The 25,752-nt window shown below is 59.8% G+C and overlaps 2 protein-coding genes across 8 annotated transcripts; one reads left to right on the top strand and one right to left on the bottom strand.

The window, feature by feature from the left end:
- Positions 1 to 588: 588 nt before the first annotated feature.
- Positions 589 to 5,516, top strand: LOC128145553 (uncharacterized protein DDB_G0290587-like). Of its 3 annotated transcripts, XM_052795821.1 has the most exons (7): positions 589 to 838; positions 1,797 to 2,003; positions 2,156 to 2,257; positions 2,798 to 2,836; positions 2,942 to 3,003; positions 3,176 to 3,268; positions 3,407 to 5,516. In XM_052795821.1, exons 1-7 carry the CDS (start codon positions 778 to 780, stop codon positions 3,464 to 3,466), a joined length of 624 nt encoding a protein of 207 aa, XP_052651781.1. In that variant the 5' UTR covers positions 589 to 777; the 3' UTR covers positions 3,467 to 5,516. The 3 variants fall into 3 exon arrangements, with proteins under 3 accessions (XP_052651781.1, XP_052651780.1, XP_052651779.1); XM_052795820.1 differs by having other exon boundaries at positions 3,179 to 5,516; XM_052795819.1 differs by having other exon boundaries at positions 3,176 to 5,516.
- Positions 5,517 to 6,332: 816 nt separating this feature from the next.
- Positions 6,333 to 21,538, bottom strand: VANGL2 (VANGL planar cell polarity protein 2). Of its 5 annotated transcripts, none has more exons than XM_052795807.1 (10): positions 21,341 to 21,538; positions 16,098 to 18,448; positions 14,508 to 14,702; positions 12,488 to 12,755; positions 12,271 to 12,391; positions 10,014 to 10,621; positions 8,857 to 8,993; positions 8,533 to 8,668; positions 7,944 to 8,175; positions 6,333 to 7,639 (listed from the first exon to the last, which is right to left on the bottom strand). In XM_052795807.1, the coding sequence occupies exons 4-10, from the start codon at positions 12,556 to 12,558 to the stop codon at positions 7,379 to 7,381; spliced, it is 1,566 nt and encodes a 521-aa protein (XP_052651767.1). In that variant the 5' UTR covers positions 12,559 to 12,755; positions 14,508 to 14,702; positions 16,098 to 18,448; positions 21,341 to 21,538; the 3' UTR covers positions 6,333 to 7,378. The 5 variants fall into 5 exon arrangements, with proteins under 5 accessions (XP_052651767.1, XP_052651769.1, XP_052651770.1 ...); XM_052795809.1 differs by having other exon boundaries at positions 16,098 to 16,742; XM_052795810.1 differs by having other exon boundaries at positions 16,098 to 16,310.
- Positions 21,539 to 25,752: the final 4,214 nt, after the last annotated feature.

Genomic DNA, 25,752 nt, shown 5'->3' with positions numbered 1-25,752 from the left:
CCACCCTTCCTGCTCCCCAAACCCGCCCATAACCAGCAACTGAGTGAAACGCGCACATTGGCATCAATTTTCCAGTGCCGCCGGACAGACAGATGCTGCCTGAGCTGGGAAGCCTCTTCCCATGCGTGCTGCTCCCCCCTGCTCTTTGTCTTGTCTGTGCTGATAGTAAATTATTCAGGGATGAAACTGGAGATTTCTTTGAAGTGCCTGGCACAGGAGAGCCTTCTAGGAGCTGCTGGAATAAAAATGCAAGATGCATCTGAGCTCAATTTCTGTCTGCATATTATTTTGGGTGAAAACAGTCCATTATTGACGAGCCTGTGGAGTAATTTGTTTGTTCTCTGCATTTTCACAGTATATGACAGGCTTGTTTTTGAGTTCTTCAAATCCATGCCGATCAATTAAAAATATATACCTCAGTGGGTCATGCATTTTACCAAGGGATTCGTCTGTGTGGCACCAAATCTGTCCTTGTAACTCCTATCCCCAGCCTGGACAGGGCTTAAAACAGCAGTGTTGGCACCAGGGACTGGCCTGAAGGGAGCCAGGGCAGCGCTGGAGCATCACCTCCTCCTTCGCCCAAGCTGACAGGGCTCCATCCCTTAACCCTGGGCACAGCCCCAGAAATGACTCCCCAGCACGGTTTCTGGCCATTAATCACCCTATTTCAGTGCCAACACCTTTGAGCTCACAGGAAGCTGTTGGTTGGGCAGAAAGGGGAAGGAAGACATTGCAAGAGAGGGAGCGGCGGTGGAAGGCTTGGTGGGGCAGAGGAGGATGGAGCCAAGAGGCATCAGGACGGGGTGGCTCTGCATCGCAGTGCTCTGCTGTGGAGCTGGTGAGTGGGGCTGGGGTGGCAGAGTGGGGTCTGGGGGCTCCCCCCGTCTCTGGGGCTGGAGGGAGGAGGAGGAGGAAGAAGAGGTGGTGTGAAGGCAGCGGGCCCCGATGCCTTCCCGGGGGACCTTTTGCAGCAGGGCAGGATGCTTGCCTGGCTGTTTCATGGGGGTAAGGCTCAGGTTGACTGCTTTATTGCTTGGCTTGGGTCTGGCTTGTGTGCAGGGGAAGGGCTGGGGTTTCCTGGGCTGTGCCAGTGCTGGGCTGTGCCACAAACCTACACCCTGGGTTTCCTCACACCTGCCCAGCCCTTTGCTGGCCAAGCAGCAGGGATGCTCTCTGACCACCCAGCCCCTTTCATGGTCGGGACCGTAGCGGCCATGGGCTGGTTTGCTTGGGGAGCCTGTTTTGCCACCGCAGAGCACCCATCCGTGCTGGCACCGCTACCAATTGCCCAACTTCCGGCAGCTCCACGGGTGCTGTGTCAACGGGACGCTGCTCAGCAGCATGTGGCCGTGCATGACTTCCAACAAGCCTTTGGCTTGGTCTCTCCAGCATCCACCACGGCACAGCTGCCATTTAGCACCTTCTTCGTTAGCGGGGGGTTTGTCTTGGTGGAGCCGTGCAGCAGAACTGTGTGAACCCGGCTGCTCGCCGCCCTGGCAGGATGTGGGTCGGCAGCACCTGCTGCTTTGCTGGCATCCGCTCGCCCGCTCAGGCGATGGCCCCCCAGCCCCACACCTCCGTCCCAAGTCACTTGAGGCCAGAGGGACGTGGGTTAGCTGTTTCTTGCTCCTGCCTTGCCTTTCCCTAAGCTACGGTGCTGCAGTGCAGGCTGAGCTGCCGGTGCAGGACCATGGTGGGGCCGGTGCAGCTCCCAGCTCTGCAGCTGCGTTCCTGATCCTCGGGGGCAGTTCTGGTTTGGGGAGCCATTAATGTGAATTAATGACACTTGTTCCCAGCTCTCATCCTCAAAAAAGAGGAGCCAGGGCATCAAAGCACCACGCAGCGTGATGACGTCCTGGAGCACGTGGGAGAGCCCACCACAACTGCCGAGGATGTGGACAATCTGACAAGGTGGCCAACGGCCACCCCAATGCCTCCTTGGACCACAGACACCATCACCACCTCCACGCCGACAAGAGCAGGCGCCGTGGGGAACAAAACCCGTGAGTCCCACAGAGAAAGGAAAAGATGTGACTTGGGGATGTGCCACCATCCTTGGAGGGTCCTGCACCCCCCCAGAGACCCCCCAGTGCCTGGCACCGCCCCCAGCCACCTTTGCGGGCAGCATGCCCACATCTCCTCTCTCTTCCTGTAGAAAATACATCGGCTGTTCCCATCAGGTACTGGTCCCCGGCCATTTTTGTGGTGGTTGCTCTGCTCGTGCTCTTCTTCACATACCGGCAGACCAAGGGGGAAGGTGAGCTCCCCCACTGGGGTGCCAGCATCTCTCCCCTTCACTCAGTCGCATGCTGGGTTAGCAGGAAAGGGTGACAGCCATCTTGCAGCCCACATCCTCAAAGCATTGAGAAGTGCTGCAAAAAGTCAGTTATTCTGGTACAGCTTGGTGGGGGGGGGGGGTTGGCTTTGTGCTGGGGTGGGGGCAGGATCAGGCCCTTGCACCAGCCAGAAACCCCTTTGGCCACAGCTTAGCCCTATGGTGAGTGTTCCCCCTTGCTCAGATCTGGCTTTAAAAGTCCAGAAGTTTAACCCATAATTCCCTTTTCTGCTCAATTTTGCATCTCTCCGTGCCAGCTCTGCCATCTCTCCCCACAGCTTCTCCTTCCCTGCTTTAACACAAACTTGAAGCTCAAGGTTTTTTTTCCTCCTGAAAATCAAAACCCAAAGCTCACCAGCTCATCCCCCACTGCTGCCCTCTTCCCAGTAGGGTCTTGCTCAGCTTTTTGCAAAGCCCGTTCGGCCTCACTGTTGTAACGCCTGTGTCTGCCCTGGCCCGCAGGGACCCAGGACCAAGCCACCCCTGCTAGCGACTCTTCAGGTAAGACGTGGTCAGCCCGAGCCCCGTGAGGCCGAGGCATCTCGTTATATCATCGCTGACCTGGTCTCAGTGCCGTGATTCACATCCCAGCTCGTTGCATTGCAGATTTGGGAGCCCTGGACCATGTCCCTATCCAGGACACCACCCCGATAATCCCTACTTCCCAGGTGAGCCCAGCTGATGGGGATTTTCTTGCCGGCAACACGTGAGCTGGGAGGGCTGAGAGCTGTTTTTCAGCCCCTGCACGGCTTTGGGCAAGCCCAAGCCCGTGCATCAGTTTCCCCATCCACCGCAACTGACGTGGTGAAGCTCCTCAAGCAGCCACTGCCTCTCTTGCAGGAGGAGAAGAAGGGGCCAGAGAAACCCTCAGAGCACACTGAAACCACCTTCTGCGAGCCGGATCCCCCACCGCCCCAACCACCGCCACCCCAGGTATTTCACCCCAATGCACTGAACCCCAGTGTCTGGCAGGGGGGTGTGCTGGTAGCTGAGTCCCAGCCCCTCCAGCCCATGCAGGTCCCTGGGGAGGGTTTGTAGCCCCCCCTAGCACCTGATTTTGCTTCTTCCCAGCCTGATACACCCACAGTCGCTGGTGGTCCCTGCTGCTCCAGGGAGCCCGGTGCTGTCTGAGGGCACCCAGGGTATCCCAGTGGCTTCCAGACACCCCCAGGGACCACGAGGCCGCCCCCGAGGGGACTGAGCCAGGATGATGCTCCCGGCCGGAGGCCACGCAGCGACCGGGGTGCTATAAGCATCACGTGCCTCCTCAGCCCTTCCTATGGATGCTCGAGAGTGTGCCCAAATGCTGGTGGGAATGGGGACCCGCGTGGGACAGGGAACTGCGTGGGATGTGGCCTGTGTGTGCGCCATTATTGCTGTGCCCCACGTGCAAGGACAGAGGCTCAGGGTGTCTGTGGTGGGCATGGCCGAGCCAATAAAGCAGGATTTCACCCCAAAACCCCTGAACTTTCTCTGCTGGGACAGGCAGCCCCCCCCGCCCAGCCCAGCTGTCACTTTTTCCCCTGTGTCTGGGAACAGATCAGAGGTGGCTGGCAGCCAGCCCACTCGGAGATGGCTGGGGGAAGGAGTTTCTTGTGCTGCCTCCGTTAGTCACGGAAAGGAAAAAAAAACCACACGGAACTGAAATAACCCGCCCTCCCCACCCTGGGGCCAGCAGCTTGTCAGATGACTGTTGAACTCATCACAGGGCAAAGATAGGGTGGGAAATAAACACCCCAGGGAGCCCCAATGCCACTGTGGGTAACATACCCTTGGAGAAGCAAGAATGTCCCCAGGGAAATGAGGAGCTGGGGGGGGGGGTCCATGAGCCCCAGCACAGCCTGGCAGGGGGGCTAGCACCCCCCCCACCCCAGCTTGTGTCCCTTGTGCTGGGGACAGTGCTGCAGTTGCACTGACCTGCCTCAGTTTCCCCTCGCTCTGCTCCCCCCACCCACGGCAAACATCCTCCTGCAGGGAGCGGGGCACAGCATGTGTGTGTGGGGGGGCGACCCAGGGCTGAGACGAGGGGAGAGAAGGTGTAAAAGCCAAAGGAAACGCTGACACTGGGTCCCAGTGAATCAGTAGTGCCGTTGCTGCATGAGGGACCCCCCACAAGCAGGGGTACAGGTGCCCAGGGGTGGCTGGGGGGTGTGCAGGTAGGTGCTGGATGGGGTGCGCAGGAGCCCAAACATCCGCCACCTCAATTGTCACAGTGAGGGGATTGCAGGCGGCAGCAGCCCCGGGGCAGGTGGAGGCTCTGCAGGCTGGGAGCAGCCCCTGCCCTGGGGAGCTGTGCATGGAGGGGACTCGTTCCCCCCAGCAAAGGGGTTGGGTCTTGCCCCCCCCCTCCCTGCCCCGGGGAGGGTTTGGGCATTTCTCCCATCTGCACTGGGGGGAGGTAGAGCAGCAGCCCCTGCTCCCCTCTGCTCATCCCAAGCCCTTCACCCCCATAAACCCCAAATCCCTTGGTACCCCAAACCCCTTGGCCCCCATAAATTCCAAATCCTTGGCCTTATAAACCCCAACCCCCTGACCTCACAGATCCCAAACCCTTGGCTCCATAAAGCCCAAATCCTTGGCCCTACAAACCCCAAATCCTCGGACCCCTCAAACTCTAAACCCTTGGCCCCACAAACACCAAATCCTCGGACCCCTCAAACTCTAAACCCTTGGCCCCACAAATCACAAACCCTTGGCCCCATTAGACTCCAAGCTGTTTGTCCCATAAATTCCAAATCCTTGGCCCCATAGATGCCAACTCCCTGACCTCACAGATCCCAAACCCTTGGCTCCGTAAAGCCCAAACTCTTGGCCCCACAGACCCCAAATCCTTGGACCCCGCAAACTCTAAACCCTTGGACCCCATCAACCCCAACTCCTTGACCCCATAAGCCCCAAATCTTTGGCCCCTCAAATCCCACCCCCTTGGCCCTATAGACCCTAAATCCATGGCCCCCCACCAACCCCAAGCCCTTGCCCTGCACCGAGGATCCTCCAAGGGCAGGACGTGTTTCTCTCCGAGTGCTCCCTTGAGGCCACATCCTGCCACTGCAGCATCTCTGAGCTGCCCAGACTGGGCAGGAGCAGAGCTGGGACCTAAAACTGCTGCCTCACCCCAAAGCACTGGGTGCAGGAAGATGAAGGAGAAAAAAAAAAGTCAAAATGGGTTTATTTTATAAAAAAAAAATTTGTACAATTTTAGTTGCTCTATGAAAAAAAAACCCCAAAACAACCAACAAAACTTCCTACCACTGCCATAATGCTTCGATCCACTGCAAACTGTAAAAACAAGCTTTTTATATATTAAAAAACAATTTTACATTTTACAATTTTCTACACGCATGCACAAGGTCTCAGCTCTGTGGAAAAAAAAACAACCAAACCAAAACCAAAAACGAATGAAAAAGGGTTTATTCTTCTTAAACTCCCAAGTGGAAAATCCCCCCTCCCCGGCCGACCCATCTGCTCGCACTCACTGAAGTCTCTTTTGCAGTAAAACACCCCAAAACAGGCTCCCAGCAGCAGCTGCACTGATGGAGCTGGGAGGACCAGGGGGGTGAAACCCAGGTCCTTCGGCCTCAAGAAGCTGGAAGACGAGGGGAGCAGCAGGGAGGGGTTAGAATCTCCCCCAAAATGGCGATTTCCTGGAAATCGGGAAAGCCAGCCCCGAGCAGTGTGGTGCCTGGATGGGGACAGACCCCACAGAACCCCCCCAGCATCTTAATTTTGCTACTGGTACTTACCAGGGAAGCCTCCAGCCCCTCTGGGGTGGCACATGTGGCCAGTGTGCCACGGCCCAAGCGGTATCATTGCCCCCGCCCTGAAATCACACCCTTTTTAGTGCTTAGGACAAAATAAACCAAAATCAAATCCAACCTCACACCTCCCTGGGATGAAATTTGGCAGCTCCCATGACCAAACCAGCCACAACCCCCCCACAGGGACCACACAAGCCCCTGACAAGGCACGGCGTGGCCGGATGATGGGATCCGGGGGGGGGGGGGGGGGGGAAATCCATGAGGTATTTGTGACCTTAACAAAACCAAGGGAAGGCAAAAGGTTTTGCGTCCCTGATGGTGAGCCAGCCCCAGCCCCTGCTTGTGGGACCACCACAGGCCACCTGCCACCGTGGAACATGAAGGACCTCACTGAGCCACGAGCCTTCATCACCCTCATCAGGAACCCCTCGTTTCATTCACCCCGCTGGCTCCGGGGCCAGGATTGGACCCTGAGAGACATTTCAAGCTGCTGTGCCTGCAACCCACGGCCACAGCTCCAACCGGCATGGGGAAGCCCCATGGAGATGCTGTTGGGACCAGGGACATGGGTCACCTCGGGAGCAGGGAAATCATATAAAAAAAACCTTCTGCTTCTCTTAAAAACCAGATTTTCACTTGCTTTTGTTAAGAGCTGAGCACAGAAACCATCAGCAGAGAGGCGAGGAGGACATTCCTACAGCCAGGAGCATCGCCGCTCCAGTGTCTTGGATGCCGGAGGAGGTTTTCATAGCAGCCACAGATCACGGAGGTGTTTGCAAAATACTCCCGCCCCCCCAAATCTCTAGGATTAAAAACCAGCCCCAGATGCCGGGCAGTAGTTTAAGGCCAGAGCCAGGACAGTTGCCAGGTAGAAAACACGCAAGCGCAGAAGGTCCTGGGGACCTGATGGTTCTTGAAGACGCTGGTGAAGAACATGTAGAGTTAGCCCTTGAGTTATGGCACCGAAACACTGTCTCCTTCCTGGCCATGCCACTGTCCTCCACCGGCTGTGCCTTCTGGGGGGTTGCTACAAGGACCTGGGTTTCGGGGAGGAGGAGGAGGAAGAGGAAGGGGCTCAGCCCACCCCAACGGGGGCCAAGCCGAGGCTGAGGGCGAGTGCTCACAGGTAGGTGATGGAGCCAGGCATGGGTGCTCCTTCCTGGCGCCCGCCACAGTTCTGCCCTCGAGCCGTGGCCTCCCTGAGCCCCGTTGGAGATGGCGAGGATGAGACGGAGGGGTGTGGAGAGGGTCTCTCCCCCCCGACCCCTCTCCATCCCTCTTCAGCTCACACGGAGGTCTCCGACTGCAGCCTCATGACGAACTTGTGTGACTTGGGGTCCACGAACTCCTCTGAGAGCTTGAAGAAAGGGATCTTCTTGGTGCTCACCACGAGGCTGAAGTCCTGGCGCTTCAGCACAAAGACCACCCCATCTTTCAGGCCATTTGTCACCGGCTCCTCGCTGACCAGTGTCCACTGCTTGGCCAGCCAGCGGTCCTTGTGGTACTGGATGGTGGGCCCGGCCATCAGGTACCGCTCAAGGAATGCCTTGGAGGAGGGAAAAGACATGTGAACGTCACCTTCCCATGGCTCGGCCTATTTTTTTTTTGCAGCCTCAAGCTGCTCAGCAGGTCCTGCAGGAAAAACATCCCCGCGGCGCTGGTTCCCATCACTGTGTGTTGCTCCCTTGGGGTTACACCCACTTTTCTGGCTGTATCCCCCAATCCGTTGTCCTCCCAGGGGGATGCTCTCACATGGTGGGGACCCCCCCCCCAAGCCCTCACGATCTGGACCAAGCCCTTGGGCAAACCCGTGGACCCGCCCCACCTCGCCATGCCCCTCCTCCATGCACCTTGGGTGTCATGTCATGGGTGATGCAGAACTCAAGGTGCTGCAGGATGCTCTCCATGGTGTGGTAGGGCTGCTGCTTGGTGGTGCGCAGGTACTTCTGCATGGCCCGGGCCATGGAGGCAAAGATGGCCTGAGCCGCCTCCCGCGGGTCCATGATCTCCCGTGGGTTCTTCTGGTCTTCCTCCTGCAGCCGCTTGATGTGGGTAAAGGCTTCTTCCACCGCCACCACCAGCCTGTTGGGAGGAAAGCCATGGATGTGGCTGCAACAGGGCAGAGTCCGGCCACGGGCAGGAGATCCCCTGGGGTTGGGGGCAGAGCCACTTGCTGCTGGCGGGAACCCAGCTTCCACCCCAAAACAGTTTTGGGGGAGATCTGGCTGGGCCACGCAACAGCTGGGCTTGGGATGCGCTTCCCTAAGAGCAGGAAAACCTTGTCTTGGGGGGCTGGAGGTGACCCCAGGAGCACCCACTCCCTCCTGCCAGCACTGCCCAGGTCCTCACGGGGGGTCCTGGGATGGGGACCCCATGGGACACACAGCAGTGGGGCACCCAATGCGGTACGCAGCCTGGTCCCCACCACGGGCCCCGTACCTGGCTCGGCGTTTCCGCACCCTGCGCTCGTGCTCTGCCTCCTCATAGTAATACTCGTTGTGGCTGTTGTCGCGCCTCCGGGCAGCCGCCGCAATGACAGCCCGGGACTGGCCCGTGGAGTTGTTCGTTGTGTTTTCTGCAGGGAAAAGGGTGAGGTTAGAGAGGGGTTGGTGCCCCACACTCCCCTTGCCCCACAGTCAGGCTGCAGCAATCACACTCCAGGCTCTCTGGAGCCAAGAGGAGCCTCCGGAGAGGAAAACAAAGGGATGGGAAAGAGAAGGAGGAGAGAGAACGAGAGGAGAAGCCAAGGGAAGGGGAGCTCACCCTCGCCGAGGGAATAGACTTTAAACCCGGACATTTTCTTGGACAGGACGGATTTTGGCAGGTTGAGGAGGGCAGGGTTGTAGACCGGGAAATCGTGGTAATAGTTCTCCAGGATCCACACGGCTGCTCGCTGGATGCTGCAGGGAGACACAGCCAGGCATGGGGGGCACAGAGAGCCAGTTAGCACCATGCCGAGGGCAGGAGGCACACACAGCCGGGGCAGGACAAGGAGGGAGGGACGGACAGCGTGCGGCACTGTGGGGACATCTCATCCCATGGATGGAGCGGGGCTGTACCCGCTGCGGGGCACGCTTGCAGCTCCTCCAGCTGGTTGATGCCAGGGTGCCGTGGAGGGCAGTGGCGTGGGCACAACCACTCGTGAGTACACATGTGCACCTGCACATGCACCAATGCACGTGCACACATGTGCACGTGCACACATGTACACGTGCATGGGAATTGTCCTGGTTTCAGCTGGGATAGAGTTAACTGTCTTCCTAGTAGCTGGTACAGTGCTATGTTTTGAGTTCAGTATGCGAAGAATGTTGATAACACTGATGTTTTCAGTTGTTGCTCAGTAGTGTTTAGACTAATGTCAAGGATTTTTCAGCTTCTCATGCCCAGCCAGTGAGAAAGCTGGAGGGGCACAAGAAGTTGGCACAGGACACAGCCAGGGCAGCTGACCCAAATTGGCCAACGGGGTATTCCATACCATGTGACGTCCCATCCAGTATAGGAACGGGGAAGTGGGGGCAGGGATTCGCCGCTCGGGGACTGGCTGGGTGTCGGTCGGCGGGTGGTGAGCAATTGCACTGCGCATCATTTGTACATTCCAATCCTTTCATTATTGCTGTTGTCATTTTATTAGTGTTATCATTATCATTAGTAGTTTCTTCTTTTTCTGTTCTATTAAACCGTTCTTATCTCAACCCACGGGTTTTGCTTCTTTTCCTGATTTTCTCCCCCATCCCACTGGGTGGGGGGGAGTGAGGGAGCGGCTGCGTGGTGTTTAGTTGCTGGCTGGGGTTAAACCACGACAGAATGCACACACGGGACTGCACAAACACCCGGGAGCAACCAGCAGACACGCACACCTCATGCACACACACAAAGAGGGGAACCCACTGCGGCAGCAACCCCCCCGGGCACCCCCATACCTGAGATGGCCAACGTTGTAGAAACGACTGGCTCCATCAGCGGAGCGGACGGCTTTGAGGGTGAACTGGGGCTGGAGCTGGCGCAGCTCCAGCAGCACCACGGCCAGGTAGTGCACGAAGAGCAAGGCATCCACCAGCGAGACGGCGTACTGCACCACCCCCTGGTAGTTGCGGTCCCGTGAGTCCAGGATCCGTACACCGTAGAAAAGCCAGTAGGAGACGACGAGGAGGAAGACAAGCACCATGAGCAACGCTCGGAAGACGAAGATGCGAGGGAAGAAGGCTTTGGGGCGACGGAAGAATAGAGCCCAGCTGCCCAGCAGGAGGATGAGGAGTTTGAAGGCCACGGAGATGAAGAGCCCCTCGCAGGGTGTCCCGCAGGGCTCCAGCTCCTCCCGCCACAGCAGCTGGGGTAGGAGCATGAAGGCGAGGGGTGTGAGGAAGGCAAGCAGTGCCAGCGCCCCAGCCAGCGAGACGCCCAGGTGCCGGGAGCAGTCCAGGTGGGCGCTGTCCTCCATGTCCTTGGTGATGCGGGTGATGTCATCATGCGAGATGCTGTGCTCCGACGTCCCCGTCACCACTGTGGTGGTCTCGCCCCAGTTGTCATCCTGGGAAGGGCAGATGGGAGGGTTACACAGGGGATGGGTCCGTGTCCCCCCTTCCCCATCCCCAGCACCCCAGGGGGCTGCCAGCTGCACTGGACCCCCACCCCAACCCAACTCCAGCATCTCGCATCCACCAAACCTCAAAACCCGGTGCGCTGCCTGGCGCCATCACCCCCATTTAGACAGTGGAAACCTCAGCCTGGGGTAGGGGAATGCAGCAATTTGGCTGGGACCCTCTAGGAAACCCCCGTCGGCGGCTCTGTGCTGTGCTTCACCTCTCCGGCACTGGTGAGAGCAGCTTTGGAAGTGGGAAGCATCCTGCTTCCAGGCAAACCCCCTCATTAGCAGGGCCAGAAGGAACATGCCCAGCTGCCATCCCAACACACCCTCGCTGCTGCCGAGCGGGCGGGCGCTGCCTCCTCCAGCACTGCACTGGGCAGGACAAAGTGTCCGGCAATCTGGCAGCTCACTGCACCGGCCAGGATTCCCACTGCCTCCAAAAAGACCCCTCCTCCAGCCAGAGGGGTGCGGAAATGACCTGTCCCCATATGATTCCTTCCCAGCTAAAACATGGGGTTTTAGTGGAGAGAGAAGGTGCTGCGCCACAGGCACTGAAAACACCACCTTGGCACAGCCATGGGTCTGTCCATCTGTCTGTCCTCTCACTCAGACTTGCGCATTCTGTTTTACTGCACTTTGGCATCCCTGAAACTTGGGGTTTTATCGTATCTTATTTTTTCCCCCCTGAATTTCTGCAGGAAAGCCAGCAATTTCATTCCAAACAACAAAATAAAGCCACAGCCTGGGGCTTTCCAGAGGGATGGGAAGCAGAGGAGGGTCCGGGAGGACCAGTCCATGTCCCAGCCCATCCCCAGGTGAACCCACGCTGCCATCGGCTTGCTCTGGCCACAGCTGGACCGAGCAGGCTCAGCCGCCGGCGTCTCGGCCACCGCAAACCCCGGCCTCTGCCGGCGCCGACTTCTTGGTGGGGGAAGATGAAAAGAGCTGGAGCCGCCTACGTAGGTGGCTGGGAGATGATTAAAGCCAGGGACCAGGCTCTGCGGCAGCCGGAGGAGTGCCGGCACCCAGTGTGGGGGGCACAGCAGCTCTGCCCCCACTGCCGCTCATGGCGAGAGACCCCCATGAGACTAGGGGACTGGGGTAGCCAGTGGGGGGATGCAGCATAGGACCCTCCTCTGCACCAACCCGCTCGCCGGTGTGATCCTGCTGGGAGCCGGGCTGGGGTTATTACGCCTTGGCATGGCTGAGCCAGCATCACCTGCAGGAGGATCTCACCGAGCGAGGAGCTGAAGCTAATCCCTAGGGAGTGGATCCCCAGGGATTGGATCTCCAGGGTGTTTTCCACCCTTAGGCAGCCCGTGCCCAACCCAGCTACTTCCCCAGGGTGCCGTGACAGCCGGTCCCCTTTCATTTGCACCCATGCCGCCCATCTGCCCTCCCCGCTGGCGCTGCCACAGCACTCACAGAAGCCCGTCCGCCAGCCAAGGGCCAGCCCAACCGGCTCAACCGCTCTGCCGGGGAGCACCAGGCATGCCGGGAGCCCCCGCACCCCGCCAGCGGCTCCCACCCTCGGCAGCATCCCCACAACAGGGCAGAGATGCCAACCCTATTCCTCCCCCTGCCCAACTCACCCTCTCATCCCCCCGGGTCGACTCATTGTCCAACAAGGGCTCGCCTGGTGCTTGGATGGTTACCGACTTGTCCCCACGGCTCCCGTCCCGGCTTTTCGAACGATGCCGGTCCCGCCGATCCCTGGAAGGCAAAAAAGGGGAGCGGGGTGGGTGCACCTGGGTGGCAGCACCCACTGGGGCCAGGGAACCCCTCCCCAGGCAGGCACTGACCCCTCACCTGTGCTTGCGGGAGCTGCGGGAATGCCCGGACTTGTAGGAATATCCCGAGTATTGCGACTCATTGTCCATGGTGTCAGAGTGCCGGGGCTTGTGCCGCTCCACGCCGAGGGGCTTGGGTCTCCCCGGCCCTGGGACAGCAGCCAGGGCCTCCTTCAGAGGGGGCTTCTTCAGGCCCAGGGGCACCTTCAAGAAGTCGACCGTCACCTTGAGGGACTCTATTTTGATCACTTGGTTGGGGTCGTCTCAGGAGAAAACAGCTTGCCCGCCTGCAGAGGTGAAGGGGAAGGGTCAGCAGTGGCACAACAGCATCCCGGCAATCCCCTGGGGGTCCTGGCCACCGGTGAGGATCCCCTCGCCCACCGTGCCTGCACCACTGCAGCTCCAGCCCTGGTGGCAAATGGGGATGGGACTTCAGCAGAGAAAGGGAATTTGGGTCACTTTGGGGCATTTTCTATTTTATCCCATGCCCAAGCTGGGTCCGGGATGGTCACCTTCCCCTTTATTAATGATACTGCATGATTAGCTTCTGTTTTGGGTGACTTACACTTTAATTAATACCACAATAGTTAGTTTGAGTGCCTAGGGTGGGGGCCAAAAAAAAAAAAAAAAAGGAATGAATAATTGGGTGCAGGCAATGTTTCAGGCCCATCTTGCAGCACGGGGCTCTGCCTGGACACGTTTCCCAGTGTGGAGCCGGGATCTTACACCCAGGAGATAGGCGCGGGAGTCCCGGTTTCTTGAGGAGCATCGCTTTGCACCAGCTCCAGCTCCCCTTGCAGCAGCAGCCTGAGCCGGGGAGAGCTCGGGATTGCTGGGACCGGGGGAATCGGGGGGCTCCCAGGCTGCCAGATGCCACCGCGGTGGCTCTGAGGATGGGACCACTGGCCTGGGCCACCCCAACAGCATCCAAGGACTGGTCCACCATCGCAAGGCTGGCTTGGAGCAGATACCATCGCCCCGCGCGCTGACTCACGGCTGCCATGTCGTTATTAGCCAACCCCAAACTCCCATTACAGCCATTTGTAGATGCACACATATATAAATATATACACACACGCACATGATTCCCACCTACACCTACTTATGGTGTCGGATCTTTGCTGGGTTGGGAATAAGAACACCTTGCTGAGATCCCAGCCGGGCAGCAGGACCTCAGGCAAAGGCTCACAGGATGCCGGCAGGAGCCGGGGTCTCTGTCGGTGGTCTCCTGGGGTCCCAGTCTGGGTCACCCTGCTGGTTTTGGGGACTCCCAAGCCGCTTACAGCCCTGATGCAGGTTCGGTGCTGGCTTGCCTGGGTCTGTGATCCCACCGGGGAGGGGACCCGGACACAGATGGGAGCCATCGCAGACACTGGGCTGCCTGACCCATGTCAGGGGATGCTGAAGCCCGTCGGAGGGGTCCTGCCAAATCCTCCTGCCCTCACCCTAAGGGTGCTGGGGGGCTGCGGGCATTAGGCATCCCCCAGAGCCCCAAACCCCGCTTCCCAGGCAGTACCACATGCTGGGGGGGGTTACGGCAGCTGTGTTTGGGGGTAAGCCCATGCTGGGTTACCACGGAAATGTCATTTTGACCAAATAAAACCCAAATGTCTTTTGGCCTCTTTTCCAAGGCCTCAAAGAGGGGGAGATGGGGTCGAGGAGGCAAAAAGGGAGGGAGGGGTGGTGATCCTTTTGTCCCAGATGCTGGATGCTCACACATTTATCACTATGGAAACAAAAGCCCCCCCCCCGTTGTCTAGGAGATGGCAACAGGACCGGGAACTCTTCCTGGCATCCCCAGCGAGCGATGGGGGAAGGGGAAGGGACTGGGAGAGAAAGGAACCCCCTGTGCACCCCCCCAGCCCCTGCCAGCCCCCCCTCTTCTGGGCTTTGTTTGCAGGCAGGGATCGGGTTTCTGCTGGCAACAATGCCCGGGCCTTGGCGCAGGGGGGCTGAGGACTGGCTTGTCCCCAGTCTGGTCCCATTAACACCATTAGGAGGTTGATACTGGGGCAAGGGACAGACCCCCAGGGACTCACCGGCAGGGCAGTGTGGGAAGTTGAGGCGAGGCGGCTGCAGGCAGGTGCTGTCCCCCGTCCCGGTGGTCACCGAGGCACTTGGGGCATCCTCAGTCTCCGGCGGGGACGGCATCCAGCTGGCGGGCGCTGGAGGGGGGCTGCGCATGGGGGGGCCGCTCACAGGACGGGTGGCTGTGCCGGGGGTCCGCTGTCAAGCTGGGGGAAGCAAGAAAGAAGGAAATCAGGAGCCAGGCATCCCTGCTGCACAGGGCTGCTTCACGGCATCCCCTCCCCGGGGACCGGGACCACATGTGTGCCGTGGCAGCCACCCAGCCACGTGTTTGGGGGACAGCCGCAGCTCGTCACACTGGGCACCATCAGCCAAATTCCTTGTCCTGCAGGTCACCCACTCCAGTTCCCTCCGGGGGCATCCGCCCCATGAGAGCTCCTCGCTTCACCTTGACCCCTGGCAAGCACCAGATGGGCAGGGGAGGAAAATGAGAGTGGGCTGGAAAACCCCCCAGACATCACTACAGCCCAAAACCTGCCCAGGCATCACCTCCACGCCACACTGGCACCCTGGCCCATACGCCGGCACCACGCGGCTGTCTGCTGCTGGATGCAACCCTCCCCGAAGTGTCCCAAGCCAGGCTGAGCACTGCTCCCATGCCTCCCCACTCCAGCCAGAGCCAGGCACTCCTGGAGAGGTGAAGCCGAAATCAAGATGGGGTTTTCCAATGCATCTCAGTCATTCAAGGCACCAGCCCATGGATTTAACGCTCCTCAGCCACCACAATCCCGTGGCCAGCAGTCACACTTCAAGTCCACCCCTGGGTCAGGGGTCCCTACGGCTGCACCGGTGGTGTGGGGAACCCGGGGCCATCCAGTTCCCAAAAGCAAAGCCAGAGCTGGGAGATGAAGGTTGATCCATTCAGAGGGAGAACAAGGCACGCATTTCCAAGGGGAGCGAGCAACAAGCCATGGGAATGGCTGCAGAGGGCTGCAGTGAGGCCAGCCCTTCAATCACAAGCTGGTGAAGGGGCAGAGGTTATGGGCAGGTTTTGGGGTGGTTTCCCAGAGCAGAGCAGCGGTGCGGGATGGTTTGCTCTGGCATGATCCACAGATGAACCACAGGCGACCTCCGCATCCGGACCAGGGCTCAGCTCTGGCCGACGAGGACCCTCTGTCTTGCCTGTACCAAAACAGCTGAACATTCTCCCCAGCAAAGGCTGGTGGGTGGAATAACCCCCAACCCAATGGTTTTGCAAGGTTAATTTGTAAATTGTAAATCAAGCAGCCATCCCGCAGGTCACTGGAGCCGGGAGCTCCTTGTCCTCCTGTCCCGCAGCCGCTCCAGTGCCAGTGGAGCAACTTGGCCGCTCCAGCAGGGAAGAGAGGGATTTTTTTTTTTTTTTTTTTTGGATGGTTTGCCTGGCAGAGTGGGGAAAGCCGGTTCGGCAGCACAAGGTGCTCAGGTGGAGAGGCTGGAAATGGATGCCTCGTCTCCAGGAGGAGAAGTGGCTTTGCCTTGCCGAGGCCGTGGAGACACGGAGCGACCGCCAAGGGCGGGGAGCGAGAGCCAGACGCATGCAAACGAGGAGGAAAACTCACATTTTTAATAGCCAGGTGATTAACCATCAGAACAAACTCCCCAGGGGAGGAGAGGATTTGCCATCTCTTGACATCTTCAAGTCCAGACTGGATGGCTTCTCGGGATGATGCTGGAGCACATCACAGGGTTCAAAGCAGAGAGAGCTCGGCTGGGGCTTCGGGGCGGTCAGAAAAGCCGCTGCCGCTGCCTCTCCTGCTTTTGAGTCCATGAACCTCAAACACAAACTATCTTTTGCATTCAAACGCTCAAAAAAACATAGATCCAAGCGTTTCTCGATGAGAAAGCTTTCCTATTTCAAACAGCTGCAGGGCAAATCCTAAGAGGGAAATCCTCTCATCACATCCCCGGCGAGGCAGCATGCCCCTCGGACCAGGTAGCACAAACCCACACTGCGTGGCTCTCTCCCAGCTTTATTCAGTGCCAAGACCTCGTGAGAGCCAGGCATGACATTTGCTGGAGAAAAACCCACTTTGAGCGAAGGGCAGAGGGAGAAATTGGCGGCCGAACAACTTCTGTCCTGGCCAAGAGAGTTGGGACCAAACTGGTTGCCTTCGCACTGGAGCGGATCGGCGAGCATCCACCTGCTCCCATGCCAGAGCTCAGCGATTTATGCCAGCGGTGCTCTTTTTCCAGCATCTGCAAATCTAGATCCATTAAATAAATACCAGCATTAAGTCAGGATGTTCTAATGTGGCTATGAGAGGGGTGTGAACGCAGCCCTTCGCACACCAATGATCACTGGCTTCCCACCACTGGGGCCAAGCAGGAGCAGAAGGAACCATCAGCCACATCTGGGCAGGTGTTTTCCTGCTTGACCCAACAAGCATTGCGGTGACTGGGAAACTGAGTCACAGAGCGAGCCAGGTGGACCCTGGGGTCCTGGATTCCCGGCACATGACTCCACCGCTGTTTATCCTCCCAATAAGCCTGGGAGGGCTGGAAGCATGGCTCTGCCCATGACAGAGATGGGGAAACTGAGGCACACAGCAAGCCGGAGTCCATAGCTGTTTATAGACAGGCAGAGAACCTAACACGAGCCTCAGCCCTGCCTCACACCATAATTTTTGGGCTGTCTTCCCTCACCACACTGACACCAGGGAGGTTGGCCCGGGGACCCCTGGAGTAGCGATGCCCACGGTGGGGATGCCACCGGCACACCTCCGAAACCAGTCTGGGAATGGGAGGCACATCCCAGCCCCAGCACATGGGTCTGCCGAGCCAAGCACCCGGCACATTTGCTTGCTTGGCTACGCAAACACGCCTTGCTGCCTCTGCACAATAGATGCCTTCCCTGGCTAGCAACCACCGCGCTCCCCCGCCAGCCACCGGCCCCTCGAGCCCCGCGCTGCTGGGGAAGTGGGAGACAGTGGAGGGGGGAATGGAGCGGTGGCCATATTTCACATATGCACCAAATCGGCTGCCGGCACCAAGAGCTGGGCATCCACGGGTGACCCGGAAAGAGCAGAAGGTAGGTGCACAGTGAGGGAGAAACCCCAGGGGTGCTTCTGCTTCGATGGGGGGGGGGGATGGGCTCCCCAGGCAGGAGCTGGGGGGTCAAAGCAGATCCCCTACCACCATGTCTATTCAAGCCCCAAGCACTGGCCGTGCATCACCTACCGAGGAGCTGGGGAGAGGCCGCCAAGGCAATTTGCTGCCCTCCCCCTGTTTGCACCCCCTTCCAGAAGCACAAACACCAACAATTTTCCTTCCCTTCTCCCCGGATCGTATCCAGCCCCGCAGCTCCTCTCACCTGGCGGAGCTGAGGCTTCACAATGAGCTTGTGGCACGTCCCTCAACCCAGAGGCTGCTCCGCTCCTTTCTGCAGCCGAGTCCCCCCGTGTCAGGCTGGGAAAGCGGCCGCCCCGGGCCCCCCGCTGCTGCCGCCACTCCAGCCCCAGCCCTGGGAGATGCCGCTGCTGGGAGGAATCTGCAAACTTCCAGCTCTTTGGTCCGTTGGCACGACCGGGCGCTTCAGAGGGACGCGGGAAAGGCCCATGGGAAGCCCAAGTGGCTTAATCCAACTCCCCCATGGGGTCTCATTCTGCTCTCAAATTGCTCAGCGTCAGCTTGGATGCAGAAGGTTTAATATCCCTTCCAAACTGCCAGCTTTAATTACGATCACTCGGGATTGTTACAATATCCACAGGAACGTCCAGTCCCTCAAGCGCTTGGTCCCCACCAAGTTTCCTCCGGCAGGGAAGTCCCACTGTGCGACTATGGGACAAAGCCCAGCCTTTCACCTGGCAGTTCAATCCCGTTGCATGTCTGGGAGCGATGGAGGTGGCAGCCGCATCGGGCGGTGGGGATGCACTACCTGCCTCCGCGCAGGTAAAAATGACTGCACCGAGATCTAGAACCAGAGGAAATAAAAAAATGTACAAAACCCAGGGATATGTGTGAGAATGGGGCTCGATGCAAAGAGAAAGGTATTTGCATTGCAAAACCTGCCCTGCTGGCACCAAGGGATCCTAACTGCAGCCCTACACCCAGCTGCGCTTCCAGACACCCACTGGCTGCTTACCTGCTCCATCTCTCCCTTCCCAGGGCTTGGCGCCTTGCGGAGGGGCTCAGCCCGCACCCTGCATCCTCACAGCCCCCGTCTGCCTCAGCCCGAGCTCATGGGGAGCACTCGGGGCTCCCCAGGAAGATGAGCGGCGGCTTTGTCCTCGTGGTTTCCAGTGCTGGGTCCAAGCAGAGGTGGGATGGCATCGTTATGCCCAGGACATCACCAGTCCTGTGGCAAGGTGCTGCAGCTTCCAGATCTCCCTCCTGCTGCCCAAATCACATTTCCCAGTCCCCTCCTGCTCCCACCACCCCTCCAGCCATGCCAGTGGCACCTCTGGGTGGGATGCTGGCATGAAGTGACAAACCTACGGTCACCCTGGGGCACTGGAGGATGCAAATGCCAGAGTCCCAGGCTGCTTCTCTGGTGGGCACGAGCATCTGAGCAGTGCCGCAGGATGCTTGGACAGGGCAAGCTGAGGAGGTGCAGGGGTCTGCGCTCACGGTTTGGTCTGTTACTTTCATTTCAGCACGTTCTCCAAAAGCGTTGTCAGAAACTCTGTCCCCAAGGCTACAACCCAAAAGGCCAGTTCCTACCCCAAAGGGACACCCGCAGCATAAACAACTGCACTTTTAGATTGATTATAGCTCTGTTCCATAGGCTCTGGGTGCCTAATACTTAACCCTACTAAATCCTGCCAGGCTGCAGTGGGCAGACGACAGTACTATCCGCGTCTCGGAGCCTGGAAAAACAGCGTAGAGATGGGATCTGTCTGGGTCCAGGCAAGGAGCAAGGTGACCGCATTCACCCACTGACCACAGTGCTCAAGGTGGGGCCATGCTCAGCCCAAGGCAGCACACGCCTTTGGAGGGTACAAGGCAAAAAAATCCCTTGCGTGGGGGATTTTGGCAGCTCATCCTGCTGCCCTGGCAGCCCCGGTGCCACGATGCCCACAGGTCCAAGCACTCACTGCTTCATTGCTGGCACTTGCACGGGGCTAGCCAGGGAAGGGCAGCGAAACCCCGTGGTTTTCTCCGAGGCCCTCTCCCAAGCATCCCGGCTGGACAATAAAGCCATAAAGCATCTGCCAGCTGCTCCGGCCCTCAGAAAACAGAACCAAAATATAAAATTAACTCGGACTAAAGACCTGGGGTTGATTCAGCCCTGACCGATACAGGGGAGATGGGCTCCTTGCCTTCCCCCTGGCCCCATTGTCTGCAAGCTGGTGAAAATGAGAAACCACATCTAATCATTCAAATGGCTGAAGGGAGCCCAGAAGGAGCATGGGGATGGGCAGCCAGTGCCCCCAGCCCCGTGCCCATCCTTGGGGCTGTGCCTTCAGGATGGGGGCTGCCCATGGGACCTGGCGACCTGCAACCCTAAAACAACCACCCCACGGTCCAACAGCTGGTCGAGGAGCCATCACTGGCTCCAATGAAGTCATCTGTTAATTAAGTCAGCCGGTCTCATCCTGAGCTACGCCTCCCCAGCACAAAGACAGTGTAAATACACAGGAGAAGCCCCGGCTGCACAGGGATCACATCTGACTCAGGCTGCCTCGGAGCCCATCTCGGTCCCAACACAATCCCGAATTGCTGTGATTAAGCAACAGCCATCCCCAGAGGCTCTGCGAAGATAATATTTAATTCTTCTTCTTTTTTTTAACCTCCACCTCGGTTATTATACCAAGGCCTGGCGGGGGGAAACAGACTCTATGCCCTCTCTCAAGGAAATAAAGCCTCTCACCCCAGACACAGCAGCAGGGCCGATGTCTGAGCTCGCACCCGGTGTAGCATGGAGGGAACTCCCTGTTGGCTCAGGGTGCTGCGCCAGGACGGGACCAAGATAAACCGGATCAGAATCCGGCTGGGTCTCTCCCAGAAGCAGGTGAGCGTGCTGTCAGGGACAGGTGAAGCGGGCAGACCCTGCCTCACAGGTCCCACAGATCTGGCAGGAACATCGGCCGTTTTCACTTCCCCGTCCTCAGAGCAGTCACCCAGCCTTGGCGCAGGGCAGGTAGCAGGGTGGACACCCCATAGGTGCCCACCCTTGTCCCCCAGCCGCTGCTGCAGTCAACTATTGCTCGCAGGGGTTGCAGGCAGGGAGGAAGCCCTGTGCTTACACCCATGCTGGGCACAAAGGGCTCGGAGGCTAAGGGGTGGTTGACCGCAGCAGGGCAGCTTGGCCAGTAAACTCCAGTATAAGCATGCCTGCTGCAGAGTGGAAAGCCAGAAGCACCGGTGCCAGGCTGCGTGCAACTGGGGGGGACACGGCCCCTGCTGCATCGCCCACCGGGGAGGTTTCCCAGGGCCAGCGGAGCCCTGCGAAAAGGGAATAAGCAGCACCCTGGGAGCAGGGCCCATCCCCGGGGTGCATCCTCAGCACCTCCCCATCCCGGCCCCTGCTTCAGGGGCTAGGGGGGGGAAGGAAGAAAAAAAAAACCAAAACCCTGGCAGCCCCGCATCTCCCCCCGCCACGCTGCGGGGCACCCCCGGGAGCGGGGCTCGCCGAGCAGCCGCTCCCCGCCTGGCTGCCGGCCCAGGAAAGTCCCCGGCTTCCCAGGCCCTTCCTGGAGGGACGCGCCGAGCCCGGCCCCGGCCCCGGCCCCGGCCCCGGCCCCGGTCCCCGCAGCGCGGCTCACCCGGCCCCGTTCCACCCGCCCCCCCCCCCCTCCCGCGCTGCAGCGGAGCTGCCCCGCACCCCATTTCCCCCCGTTCCCCCCGCCCTTCACGCACTTACCATCGCCGCCGCACCTTTGTGCGCGTCCCCCCCCTCCCCGCACCGAAATCCCGGGGCTGCTGCTGCTGCGGCGGCGGCGGCGGAGGAGGAAGAGGAGGAGGAGGAGGCGGAGGAAATCCCGAATCCCAGCGGAGCGGGCTCCCCCCCGCCCCCAACTCCGCTACGCCGTCTGCCCGGCCCCGGTCACGGCCCCGGCCCCGGTCCGCCGCACCCCAGACCGGCAGCTCCCGCCCGCGCCGCCGCTGTTCCCGGCCGCTCCCCCCGCTCCCGCCCATTGTCTCCGTTCCGCGCTCCCGGCGCCCCTCCGGGGCCATTGTCTTGCGTGGGGGGAGAAGGCCCCAGGTCCCGGCTCCCTCCCCCCGTACCTGCAGGTGGGGAGCAGGGTCCCCTCCGGTCCTCGACTTGCAGCCAGGGCTTTTGGGATAAGGATGGCGGGGAGGGTGGTGGTAGTGGGTGTCCCGGGGGGGTCCCCACTGCTGGGGGGGGGGGAGGTGGCATGGTGGAGCTCAGCGTTAAGCCCCACTGGCATCTCCCCCGGATTCGGTGGTCGGTGGGGTCATGCACAGCACAGGTGACCCCCGGGCCCGGGGGGGGAGTTACCATGCCCCCAACTGCCCCTCTGCACCCAGGCATGAGCACAGCCAGGCCGGTGGGGTGTGGTGGGGGAAAAGGATGAGCCTTCACCCTGGCAGAGGTGCCCCCAAAGGGGTAACAGCCCACTGGGGTCATGGTCCTGCTCCCACCTTTGTGCCAGGCCAGGCTGGTTTTTCTGGGGGGGGGGGGGAGAAGGATGTGTGTGTGTGAACAAGTGACTCCCTGTGGTCCTTGGATCCCCCGACCGATGAAAACTGAGTCCATCACCCAGGTCTGGCTCTGTCACCCCAGTGTGTCTGGGTGGACAGCCCACCCATGACCCTCGTGGTGAAGGTGTCTGGGCTTGGCCCAGGAACAGGTCACAGCATGTAGGAGCCCCTGAGCCTCTGCTGCACTGGGCTGGGTGGGAGCACCTGGAAGACCCCCCTCCCCAGACCATCTCCCAGCTCCCCAGGAACAAGGGATGCACTGGGAGCAAAGAGGGATGGGGGGACACACACAGGGGACAGCAGCTCAGCACACACCTGCAGACCACCCATTTGCAGAGAGGGAGCTGGGGGGGCTGGAAAAGACAAACTGTGCCCCATGCAAGCCCCCACACTAGGTGTGGGGGTCCCTTATGGGGGGGGGGAGGTCTTAGGGCCCAGTGCTCTGGGGCAGCACCATCCCCTCACCCAGCAGGACCCGTGGGAAGGAGCCTGGCAGCATAGGTGCTGGGGGGGGGGGGGGGGGGCAGCACCCCCACCTGCTCCAGAGGGAAGGACCCCCAATCACCCGAATGCCCCCACGGGCCAGGGGCCCCCACGCAGAGCGCCCCACAAAGCCAGTCTCTCCATTGGGCGAGTGGGAGACCGGGCAGCGTGGGACCCCCGACATCCTCCACGCATGCAGAAGCCCACAGCGGGGGCACACCACCTGCCCGGAACAGCCTAGCCGGACCGCCCGACGCTTTATATCAATGAGCGAGGGTGGGAACGGACGGGGCCCGCCCCCCCCGCGCTGCCCAATGGCGTGAGGCGCTCTCCTCCCGGCGCACGCCATTGGTCGGATTTAAATGGCTTGTTTTCCCATAATGGAGAGGAGGGTTTGGGAGGGGCGATGGGGCAGGGGCAGGGGCAGGGGCAGGGGCAGGGGCAGGGGCAGGGGCAGGGGCAGGGGCAGGGGCAGGGGCAGGGGCAGGGGCAGGGGCAGGGGCAGGGGCGTCCCAGGCCAGGCCAGGCCAGGCCAGGCCAGGCTAGGCTGGAGGGATCATGCCCTGTCTGAGCCCTGACACAGCTCAGCCCATGTGTTTTGGGTCCCTTTGGGTCACCTCCCTGCCACCGTGGTGCCCCATAAAGCCGAGGCACCAGGTAGGGGGTGTCCGGCAACATCCTCTCCGCGGCAACCAGAAATGCATGGTCCAGGCTGAGCTCGGTGAGAGCGACTGGGTGAGGAAGAAGGGAGGGAAAGGGCAGCCAGAGCTGTAAGCTGGAACACAGAGCTTGGGGCACCTCGGGAGGGACCCCCCCCACAGTCTGTCCAGCTTCTCCCTCCTCTTTTTATCAAGTGTCTTAGCTCTTGTGGAGGAGCCCATCTAGGAGCCATTGTTGTGGTTCCTGCTCTGGGGTGCTCCACACAGCTCAGCTCAGCCCAGCCAGTGACGTTTGTCCAACTGTGTGTTTTCCTACCTCTCAGCTGGGCTCCATGCTGCAGGTGTCACTGGGAAGCTCAGCTCCAGCCTATTCCCTGGGGCAGCTTGAGCAGCCTCGGGGCTGCTCCAGCTCCCTCTCTGTCTCCACCTATGAAATGGCAAGGAGACACAATGCTGCATCCTGCGCTGGCTGTGGAGACTTGAGGGAGGTGGATCCCAGCCTGTGCTGGTCCCCTGGGTCCTGGCACAGAGCTGGGGGGGTCAGTGCCCCCCCTTTTTACATGGCTCAATGGGCTGTGTGAGTCACTGGAGCAGCCTTGAGGTATAACCTTGGGAGTGCAGGAGCTGTGGCCAAGTTTGGGACCTTGTGACCCAGCAGGGCTTGGGGATCTTTGCCGGGTATGGGCCCCCTCTGCTCTCCCTTCCCCCTGCAGCCAGCTGCCCCGGGCCGTCCTCTCACTCCCTCTCTGGCTCCGGGAGTGATTAATGGGCCCTCAGAGCTCATTCCTGGGTAGCTGGGGTTGCTGGAGCCTCCCTGCCATCTGGGAAAGGGCCGCATTGTTCTACCTTGTGATTTACAGGGTCCCCTCCCTCTGCACCCTGCTCTCAGGACAGAAGAGCCTGCCCGGCTCTGCAAGGTGCCCAGCCCTGTCCCATGTGGAGCACCTGGAATCAGCAGTGCACAGGGTGCTGGGTGCTTCCCATCCATCTCCTGGGGATGAAGGACTCCAAGAACCAGCTCTGTCTTGTCTTGTTCTTGGAAATTACCTTCTACAGAGCAGGGAAGACCCAGGGATCTTGCAAAGTCCTCATACACCTCCCTGAGCAGAGTGGGGAGCAGTTATGTCCCCTCACACCCGCCAGACCCCTCTCCTTGCCCAGAGCTGACCCACCACCCTACACACTAACAACCGGACCCCAGACAGGTCCAACACCCATAGGTCCCAAGGTGTCACAGCTGGGCTTCCCACTCTGCAGGGAGGGGGGCAGAGACTCTGGGCAGGTAACTCTGGAGATTAGGAGTCCTAGAAAGCAGGGTGCAGGGTGGCTAGCCTCTCCCTGCCCTGGGCAGGATCAGCAGCATCTAACCCATCCCCACAGATGTTTGTCTGACCTGTCTGCAAGCCCTGGGGCTATGCAGGCTGCCGGTGATCTCACCAGACCCTCCTTGGCCTGCTGGCCCTCGTCTCTCAGTGTCATGTGCTGTGGACCCTGCCTGGGGTGGACAACGACCCACGGGTCCCAAACTGTCCCTGCTGCATGCTCTTGCCACGCTGCTGTCCAGACAGGCTCTTTATCTCTGCCATGTGATTGCTGGCACGAGGCATCTGATGGCTCATTAGCTCCTGTTCCATGTCTCGAAGGAAGGGATCAGATCTCCCTTTACCTAGCGAGCAAGTCGGCCTGTTTGGGCCAGGCCTGCCTCTCCCAGTAGCCTGTCTCTGATCAGTATCGCAGCCTCAGGGGACCCTTGTGCTCTAAACCAAGCAGGAAAGAGCATTTAAAACGATGGGTCATGGAAGACGCTTTTGGGAACGTCCCACGTGTGTGCATGGGTGCCGTTTGCCTTTGTCCCTTGTGTGGGTCCCAGTCCCAGCCCTGCCTGAGAGCTTCAGTGGGGTTTGGGTCACTTTGCAGGGGACAGGGATGCTCTAGGAATGGGGTCCCCAGCCTGGGGGGTGACAGGGGTCTGGCATGAGCGTGCAGGGCCCCGTCCCGGGGACCCAGCAGATGGCACTGCTGCCTCGTGTAGGCAAGCTGGGGACACAGCTGCTGCCCACGGTGACATCCCCTGGGGGACCAGGGCACACGCAGGCAGCCTGGCCCTGGGGCAGCAGGCTGAAACAAGGGGTGTCCTTCCCCTTTCCCAACCCGGGGTGTCACATCCTGCCCCGGCTACTCCTTTTTGGGGGGAGGAAGGGACGTGGAAGGGGCCTAGCAGTCATCTCCACCTTGTTGTCCTTGGGGCAGGGATACAGAAATGCTACCAGGCAGAAGCAGCTGAGCAGTTTCATGCATGTCTCTATCTGCACTGTCAGGACTATTTTCCATGGGTAATTTTTCAAATGAAAAGCCATTGTGAAACACTTTTCGTGCACACACCTACCTGTGCACTGGGACCAGTGTCCTCCAGAGGCCAGGGGAGGGATGGAGAGATGGAGCCGTGTATGGAGAAGGAGAGAGAGAG

This window comes from Harpia harpyja, chromosome 9 (assembly GCF_026419915.1).
Source record: "Harpia harpyja isolate bHarHar1 chromosome 9, bHarHar1 primary haplotype, whole genome shotgun sequence".
Taxonomy (NCBI): Eukaryota; Metazoa; Chordata; class Aves; order Accipitriformes; family Accipitridae; genus Harpia; species Harpia harpyja.
Note: the sequence above shows the minus strand (reverse complement) of the source record. Positions and strands in the feature narration are given on the sequence as shown.